Source organism: Nerophis lumbriciformis, linkage group LG13, assembly GCF_033978685.3.
Source record: "Nerophis lumbriciformis linkage group LG13, RoL_Nlum_v2.1, whole genome shotgun sequence".
Lineage (NCBI taxonomy): Eukaryota > Metazoa > Chordata > Actinopteri > Syngnathiformes > Syngnathidae > Nerophis > Nerophis lumbriciformis.
The window spans coordinates 18,487,921-18,497,920 of record NC_084560.2 but is presented as its reverse complement, the minus strand read 5'-3'; the positions used below and the strand labels follow the sequence as shown (position 1 = coordinate 18,497,920).

Below are 10,000 nucleotides of genomic sequence, written 5' to 3'. Positions count from 1 at the left end.
CCCTTGATCACCTCCTGGGAGGTGAGGGGAGCAGTGAGCAGCAGCGGTGGCCGCACCCGGGAATCATTTTTGGTGATTCAACCCCCAATTCCAACCTTGATGCTGAGTGCCAAGCAAGGAGATAATTTTTAGGGACTGCAATGTCCCTTTGGGACAGAGGACCCTATTCTTTTTGTAAGGTTTTATTATTATTATTCCGCCGCCTCTTTGAGCTGTAATTTGACCCCCTTAACATGCTTCAAAACTCACCATATTTGACACACACTTCAGGACTGGCGAAAATTGCCATCTAATCAAAAATCAAACCCCAAAACTCAAAATTGCGCTCGAGCGCCCCCTAGGAAAAAACACAGACAAAACTGCGTGTAACTTCCGGTAGGAATGTCGTAGAGACATGAAACAAAAAACCTCTATGTAGGTCTGACATAGACCTAGATTTCATACATTGACATATTTTAGCAAAAATCAACAGGAAGTTGGCAATTCCCCCTTCAGAACAAAATAAAATGTAAAAACTGTCACTTTTGCCTCTTTGAGCTGTAATTTGGCCCCCTTAGCAGGCTTCAAAACTCACCAAACTGGACACTCACATCAGGACTGGCAAAAATTGCGATCTAATAAAAAAAACAAAAACCCCAAACTCAAAATTGCGCTCTAGCGCCCCCTAGGAAAAAACACAGACAAAACTGCCTGTAACTTCCAGTAGTAATGTCATAGAGACGAGACATGAAACAAAAACCTCTATGTAGGTCTGCCTTAGACCTACATTTCATACATTGACATCTTTTAGCAAAAATCAACAGGAAGTTGGCAATTCCCCCTTCAAAACAAAAATTTTGTAAAAACTGTCACTTTTGCCTCTTTGAGCTGTAATTTGACCCCCTTAACATGCTTCAAAACTCACTAAACTGGACACACACATCAGGACTGGCAAAAATTGCGATCTAATAAAAAACACAACCCCCAAACTCAAAATTGCGCTCTAGCGCCCCCGAGGAAGAAAACACAGACACAACTGCTCCTAGGAAGAAAACTCAGACAAAACTGCCTGTAACTTCCAGTAGGAATGTCTTAGAGACATGAAACAAAAACCTCTGTGTAGGTTTCACTTAGACCTACATTTCATATATTGACAACCCCCAGCAAAAATCAACAGGAAGTTTGCAATTCCCCCTTCAAAACAAAAGTATTGTAAAAACCGGTCACCTTTTTTCAAACATTATATCCTCTGAGCGCGTTTGTCTTGTCGGCTTCAAACTAGCACAGGACAGAGATTGAACCCTTCTGATTAAAAGTTGACCAAAGAGTTTAAGTTACTGCTCCGGTTTGGATTTTATGTGCCGTCAAAGTCGGTCCCGTCCATCGCTGCTTGCAGCTTTAATTTTACGTTATTTTTTATGTAGTATCGGCTAGAAACAGAAGATCTGAGTGTGTTTTATTGGAGCGCCGCAGTGTCGTCCTTCTGAATGAGCCGGAGGCGCGCTCTGTGTGTGTGTTTGGGTGTGGGGAGGGGAGGGAGAGGCGTGTCTGTGTTTACTAACAACGGAGCGCAGTCGAGTGTCTTAACATGGAGATATTCTCACTTATTTTCTTTTGTCGAGCACAAAGAAAAGAACATTTTAGTTAAATGTAAGTTGTGTCTTGGATCAAAGATCCCGTCTACTGCCCAAAACAGCAATTCAAATCTGCCTGGTTAGGCTTTGTGTATGTCACATGTGCCTTCCTTAGGTGAAGCTATGTTGTTATTATGCTGTTTGTTACTTATGTATGTTATGTTGCAGCTATTTAAAATAGTTTTGTCAATTTGTTCTGGCCTGAAATAAATTGGCCCTTTGAAACATATCTTTGTCTTTGTGTGTTGTATGTAGAGCACATTGCTTAGCAGAGTTCAGTGATGCAAATGCATGTCAAGTTGATCAACACATTGTATTATTCTCCAGTGCAGTAACAGTACTGAAATGAAGGCTAAAAGGGCATTAATGGGAGCTTTAAAAAAAAAAAGAAGTAACTAAATAGTTACTTTTCACAGTAACGCATTACTTTTTGGTGTAAGTAACTGAGTTAGTAACTGAGTTACTTTTGAAATAAAGTAACTGTAACTAGTTACTGGTTTTCTGTAACTAGTTACTGGTTTTCTGTAACTAGTTACTGGTTTTCTGTAACTAGTTACTGGTTTTCAGTAACTAACCCAACACAGGTGACAGTCATTGGTACTTTAACTTTTAAAATGTAAACAATACCTATCCCTAAACACAAGGCATGCTAGGAAAACTGAGCGGGGGCTACTTATGGGCTAGATGTGACATCTTGTAAGAATATCACAGAACACCAATGCGGTGGTTCTGTCAATCATATTTCATGGCCGTTTCCCGTTCTCCAAGGCGCCAAGTAACATGAAGGCGGTGCTGCAAGCGGGCTGGTTGTTTACCGTCGCCGTCGGCAACTTCATTGTCCTGATCGTGGCCGAGCTCGCAAAGATTCCCAAACGGGTAAAGAACTTCGTCCCAGGAATACGTTTTTTTTTTTTGTGCCGTGTGGTCCCAGGAGTTGTCCTTTTTTTTTAAGTGGGCCGAGTACGTGTTGTTCGCCTCCCTGCTGGTGGCCGTGTGTTTCATCTTCTCCATCATGGCCTACTTCTACACCTACATGGATCCGGCAGAAATTGAGGCCCAGTTCAAGGCGGAGGTGAACGGCGATGATGACGAGGACGATAGACGCGACAAACAGAAGATGGACGCCCAAAGAGACCGAGTTGAAAGCGGTGACGAGAAACAAACTAATATGTGAAATGTGAAGTATTTTTTTCTATGCAAGACCCAGAGGGAAATCCACCAGAAATGTGTGCATGCGTGTACGTGTGTGTTGGATTATATTCGACAATATTATCTTCCAGTTCCAGGCATCCTGCATATTATAAACTTTATAACTTATTTCCCATTTTATATATGTTTTTCACTTTTATGAAAAGCTGTAAATGATGTAAAAAAAAAAAAAAAACAAGAATAGTTTGTAGTGTGTGAGTTTGTAATTCTTGTATTTGTGTTATATATAATATTAAATGTTCACCTTTCTCACTTCCAGACAAATATAGTGATGCATTCAGGATCTTTTCCTGCAAAAGCTTTTCTTTTTCTTTTTTTTCTTTTTTCTTTTTTTTTTTAGTCCTGCCTTCTGTCTGAGTGCAGCTGGGACAGGCGGACCCCGAGAGGGGCGAGCGCATACTTGCCAACCTTGAGACCTCCGATTTCGGGAGGTGGGGGGTGGGTGCGTGGTCGGGGGTGGGGCAGGGCGTGGTTAAGAGGGGAGGAGTATATTGACAGCTAGAATTCACCAAGTCAAGTATTTCATACACACATATATATATATATATATATATATATATATATATATATATATATATATATATATATATATATATATATATACATCCTGAAAATATGCAAACAAAACTGTGTTTAGATAATTGATACTTCAAACTTGCATAAATAAATATTAAGGAATATAACATAACTTGGCTTCTGAGAGCTTCAAAATGTAATGAATAAAATTCTAAAGTTGTTGATAAACAAGCAATTATTTTAATAATTAAATATGGTCATTTTAAATGAATTATTATGATAATTTAAAATTAATTATTTCAAATATGTTTATTTGAATGTATAATTCTAATGCCTGGATGTAATAAGGAGTCGGAAAAAATACAAATAAAAATGCAATTAATTTTTATGTTTTTAGCAAAATATAGTAAAAATGTATTTAGTTTTTTTTTGTTTTTTTTAATTAATAAATATATTTATTTGTAGGTAAGATAAACATAATAATACAATTCATCTCTAGTCTGGATGATTTATTTCTTGTCACCCAGTTGTCCTCCCGTCGTGAAAAAAGGCTGTCCTCACTCAGGTCCGCATGGAGCTGGAGGGGGCGTGGCCTCCAGCTCCGGCTGAAAATCGGGAGATTTTCGGGAGAATATTTGTCCAGGGAGGTTTTCGGGAGAGGCGCTGAATTTCGGGAGTCTCCCGGAAAATTCGGGAGGGTTGGCAAGTATGGGCGAGCGTTACAAAATAGATGGATTGATAGAAATTGAAGTACAGTACAAGAAAGACAATGGCTGCTGTATAATAGCATTTGTACAGATTTTACCAACAACTAAACCACTAACCTTGTATGCATTTCCTTCTCCTCCGTGTAAATAATATAACCAACACATTATGAGGCAGTGCAGTTCATTAGTACACCTCTGAAAACTACATTATAACCCCAAAATAAATGTATTGTAAATAGTTTTTGCTTTCCTTATTTTGCTCAAACATGTGTATAAGGGCATCATTTTATTTATTTATATTATTACATTGATTAATATTGGCAAATATATGGCCGTTTACTACGGTGGCCTGGAAGTGCAAAAAGAGTTTAACATGTCAAACACATTACAATTACACATGACGAAAACATCTTACAGGTCCAGAAAACAAATGAACAAAAGACAACCACGTCACAATTTCTGAAAACATAAATCAAATCAAATCAAATCAACTTTATTTATAAAGCACATTTAAAATTTACCACAGGGGTAGCCAAAGTGCTGTACAATGAGCAGGTTAAAAGATAAAACGAGTATCGAGCAAACACAACACAACACAAACAGAACATGATAAAAAATAAATAATTAAAATAGAATTAATAAAAACATAAAAACATAAAAACAGGATCACAGCAGGTGTATTATGGGGCGCCATTGCAGGATGGATATCACTCAGTGTTAAAAGCCATGGAATAAAAATATGTTTTTAAGAGAGATTTAAAAACAGGAAGAGAGGAGGCTTGTCTAACACTCAGGGGTAGGTCGTTCCAGAGCTTGGGAGCAGCAACGGCGAAAGCTCTGTCACCTCTAAGCTTCAGCCTTGTGTCAGGGACCGTCAACAGCAGCTGATCGGCTGATCTTAAGGATCGGGTGGGGCAGTAAGGCTGAAGGAGGTCGGAGAGATAGGTTGGCGCGAGGTTGTTTAGACATTTAAAAACAAATAAAAGGAGTTTAAAATGTATTCGGTAACGCACAGGGAGCCAGTGAAGGGACGCTAAAATAGGGGTGATGTGCTCACGTCTGCGGGTCTGTGTTAGCAGACGAGCAGCAGAGTTCTGCACGAGCTGCAGGCGGGCGAGGGAGGCCTGGCTAATGCCAACATACAGGGCATTGCAGTAGTCAAGACGAGTCGAGATAAAAGCGTGGATTAATTTCTCAAGATCATGTCTTGATAGAAGCGGTTTCACTTTCGCTATTTGGCGTAATTGATAAAAGCTTTTTTGAACGACGCTGCTGATTTGTTTTTCGAATTTAAAATCTGAGTCAAACTTTACCCCCAGGTTTGTGACAGAGTCGCTGAGATACGGGGTCAGAGTGCCGAGGTCAACGTTGGGGGAGGGAGAGCGACTTGGACCGAACAACATAACTTCTGTTTTGTCTTCATTTAGGCTCAGGAAGTTAGCTGAAAGCCAGACTTTGATGTCGTGCAGGCAGTCAATAAGATGTTGAACCGTGTTATTTTGTGCCATGGGAAAATAAATCTGGCAATCATCGGCATAAAAATGAAATGCAATACTGTACTTCCTAAAAATAGAACCAAGGGGGAGAAGGTAAAGCGCAAATAAAATTGGGGCAAGAATTGAGCCCTGGGGGACCCCATGTGGTAAAGGAGCTGTGGACGACATAAAACTGTCTACTTTTACACAAAAACTCCTGTCGGTTAGGTACGACCGGAACCAGTTAAGGGCGGCGCCCTTAATGCCCACACAGTTCTCAAGACGAGTGATTAAGGTGGCGTGGTCGACGGTGTCGAACGCAGCAGACAGATCTAAAAGCACCAGGACAACATATTTACCAGAATCAGTGGACAGGAGGATATCGTTAAAAACTTTTAGAAGCGCTGACTCTGTGCTGTGAAGGGCTTTAAAACCGGACTGGAACAGCTCAGTGATACCATTATCCTCTAAGAAGGGCAGCAACTGACTGTAGACAACCTTCTCTAATATTTTGGAAATGTATGGAAGATTAGAGATAGGTCTGAAGTTAGAGAGGAGAGAGGGGTCGAGGCTGGGTTTTTTAAGTAGAGGTCGTACCACTGCATGTTTAAACTCTACTGGAACTATTCCAGAAGAGAGGCTACTATTGATAATGTTAAGGACACTTGATCCAATAGTAGCAAGTACCTCCTTAAACAGGCGAGGTGGGAGGGCATCTGCAGGAGAACCAGAGGGCTTCATCTGACTAACTGTGTCACTTAAAAAAGAAAAGGACACCGGCTCAAACTGATGGAAAACAGAAGAGAAATGCAGGGGAACAGAAGGGTCATATGAAGGCTGAGATAGACTGGCTCTAGTTGACACAATTTTGTTAGTGAAAAAATGGAGACAATTTTCACAGAATTCAAAAGAAGCATCAAAACCAGCAGATTTGGGAGCATCAATGACAGTGTTAATAGTTTTAAACAGAACTCTGGGGTTGTTACAGTTAGAAGATATAATCTGAGATAGATATATATTCATTTCTGCTTTTACAGTCATCTGAAAGGAAAACAGGCTTTCTTTAAAAATGGCAAAGGACACATGCAGCCTGTCTTTTTTCCATTTTCTCTCTGCTCTTCTACATACGCGCCTGGCAGCCCGAGTGACGTCATTCAACCAGGGTTGAGGCGTGGCTTTAGCGCGGCGGCATTTGAAAGGCGCGATCGTGTCCAGTGTTTGTGAACAGATAGAGTTGAACCCAGAAACCAACTCTTCAGTATTCAGACACACAGATGCTGCAGAATTATCATCACAAAGAGTCGAAAAAATAGAGGAGAACCGAGCAGGAGACGAAGAATTAAACATGCGAGAGCGTTGGGGCGGTGCGCACAATTTAACTGGACACTGCGTGGGAATATCAAACAAGATCGGCATGTGATCAGAGAACACAGCGTCGCAAATGTCCAAATTAAAAACACACAAACCATACGAGAGCACTAAATCGAGTGTATGCCCGCGTTCATGTGTAGAACCACACACAGACTGTACAAAGTTAAATGAGTCGATTATATTCAGGAAGCTCCTGGAAAGCGGCTCATCTGGACAGCAGGTGTGAATATTAAAATCACCCACAATAAGGACACGATCATATTTGGGCAGGATTTCAGCCAGAAATTCAGAAAAGTCAGTTATAAAGTCTTTGTGGTACTTGGGTGGTCGATAGATGACGGCACACAGGACGACATCAGAAAGACCCAGTTCAAACATGCACAGTTCGAAGCTTGAAAAGGAGGATTGTAGGCGGATCTGACGGCATTTAAAGTCATTTTTAAAAACGACTGCTAATCCTCCTCCTTTTCGACCGGACGGCCGTGGGGAATTAAAGTAGGAACACTCCGGAGGCAGAAGTTCATTAAGAGGGGCGGACTCACCGGCTCTCAGCCATGTCTCCGTCACACAGAGGAAGTCCAGTCCGCGGGAAGTGAAGAAATCCTTCAGGATAAAAGTTTTGTTTGTCAAAGATCTTGCGTTCACAAGACCGAACCTGGCGGGGGCCAGCACGTCCAAGGCCGCAATTAATCCGGGTGGGGCCCGACACACAGTCCGCAGGTGGCGGTGATCCACCCCGCGCCTCCGGGGGCGGGGACAGCAGGAGCGACGACGGCAAGCTTCTTCCTCCAAACCAACGATAGGAACCAGCCAGGAGCCGATCGGATCGAGCGAGCGTGGGTGCAGGAGGAGACCGGATACCGCACCATTCATCCTTCGGGGAGCCACGGGAAACAAAAGACGAAACATTAAAAAGTCTCACAGACCCGAAAGGGAACGGCCCGGCCGCCCAAATCGCAGATTGACAGCCAAGTCAGCCAATCAAGTTGTTCATGAGTGAGGAATGAGGAAGTAAAGCGGATGTGGACAAAATAATTGGTTCATCCTTTTGTGGCTGGATGAATGGATGGTTTATGAAATTGTTTCGTCAGTTGTTCATTTGTTTTCTGAAATGTTTTTGTGTTTTTTCTATAATTGTAATTTGTTTGGGTTTTTTATTTTGTTTTCCGTAATTGTAATTTGTTTCATAAAATGTGAGCGTTTTGCACTTCCATATGTATATGCATATATATATATACATATATATGTGTATATATCAGTGACATGCAGTCACTAGAGGCAGGTGCCTGCCATCATGGAAAGAAAAAAAATGTAAAAAGAAAAAAGAAAAAAAAAATTGTTATATGTATCCAGTGATTATACTATAAAGTTATTTTCCATTTAACTTCACCAGTTTTAGATTATTTTTATTCAAAATCGCTGAATTTTCACATTTGCCATTCAAATACTGAGAAGAGACGGTGCGGTGATCAGCAGCCAGTTGAGGCACGTCACTCAGTGCCGCAACATGGATTGCGCAATGACTCGGCTAACTGCTGGCCTGCTGTGCAGTGAGACTGTATTGCTATATGAACTATATTATACATTTCCATAGTTTAGTTAGCTGAGGTATATAATGTACAGTGTATTTTGTCAACAACTGTATGTGTGTAAAGTATTTCTTGTGCTGAGCGATCATAAAACGGCTGCAAAAGACGCACTGGCTGAGGCTCGCCTCCTGCACCCCCGCCGTAGAATTGTTATATCAACTAAAGCCCACACTTAAACTTTCCACGTGCAAGATTGAATCTATTTTTAAAAATTATTTCATAAGAAGCCAAAAAGTGCAAAAACAATAATGTTGGTGTTGGAGGAGTTGTGAATGACTGCAGGGACACAACATTAGATACACCTGCAGACTGCAGGTGTACCTAATTCACAACTCCTCCAACACGAACATTATTGTTTTTGCACTTTTTGGCTTCTTATTAAATAACTTTTGTAACCTATTTTTATGGGCTTTTCTCTTTGTGATGTTAAGTTCCTGTTATGCGCTATTATACAGTATATGCCTTGAGCTCTTATTTTGAAGGCGCTAAGAGCGGAAGTGATGTCACGTTGCGGAGGTTTTTGAAAGAAGGTAAATAAAGTGGTCCTCGTGTAAACTGGAGCCTCCGTGTTTGTTATTTTGTAGTTTCATACAGTATAGGCGACATTATAAACCCTCGGTTACACTTTTTTAAATAGATTCAATCTTGCACGTGGAAAGTTTAAGTGAGGGCTTTAGTTGCGGCGCATGGACTTAATTTCTAAGTAAAGGTAAGACCATAATAACGTTTTTTTAATTAAATGTGCTTTTTTGTGTGCTACAGTTTGTATGTGTAAAGTTAAAGTTAAGTTAAAGTACCAATGATTGTCACACACACACTAAGTGTAATGAAATTTGTCCTCTGCATTTGACCCATCCCCTGGTTCACCCCCTGGGAGGTGAGGGGAGCAGTGGGCAGCAGCGGCGCCACGCCTGGGAATCATTTTTGGTGATTTAACCCCCAATTCCAACCCTTGATGCTGAGTGCCAAGCAGGGAAGGTGCTGGTATGAGCTTTTAAACATAACCCGTTAACTGCTGCCAATCAAATGGTGAATAAGATACTCTTTAGGGTTCATATGTTTGTAAATCTGACTGTGATGAAGACAGTGCCTCACCAGCCATCAACCTCACCGCACGTCACTGGTATATATATATATATATATATATATATATATATATATATATATATACAAACCCCGTTTCCATATGAGTTGGGAAATTGTGTTAGATGTAAATATAAACGGAATGCAATGATTTGCAAATCATTTTCAACCCATATTCAGTTGAATATGCTACAAAGACAACATATTTGATGTTCAAACTGATAAACTTTTTTTTTTTTTTTCAAATAATCATTAACTTTAGAATTTGATGCCAGCAACACGTGACAAAGAAGTTGGGAAAGGTGGCAATAAATACTGATAAAGTTGAGGAATGTTCATCAAACACTTATTTGGAACATCCCACAGGTGTGCAGGCTAATTGGGAACAGGACGTGGGTGCCATGATTGGGTATAAAAACAGCTTCCCAAAAAATGCT

General features: G+C 40.7%; 1 protein-coding gene across 1 annotated transcript in view; it reads left to right on the top strand.

The window, feature by feature from the left end:
* Positions 1-3,228, top strand: part of slc15a1a (solute carrier family 15 member 1a) — a 36,416-nt gene extending 33,188 nt beyond the window's left edge. The window contains exons 21-22 of the mRNA XM_061971556.1: positions 2,382-2,489; positions 2,566-3,228. Coding sequence (XP_061827540.1) covers positions 2,382-2,489; positions 2,566-2,787 — 330 coding nt within the window. The 3' untranslated portion in view covers positions 2,788-3,228. The remainder of the gene's footprint in view (positions 1-2,381; positions 2,490-2,565) is intronic.
* Positions 3,229-10,000: the final 6,772 nt, after the last annotated feature.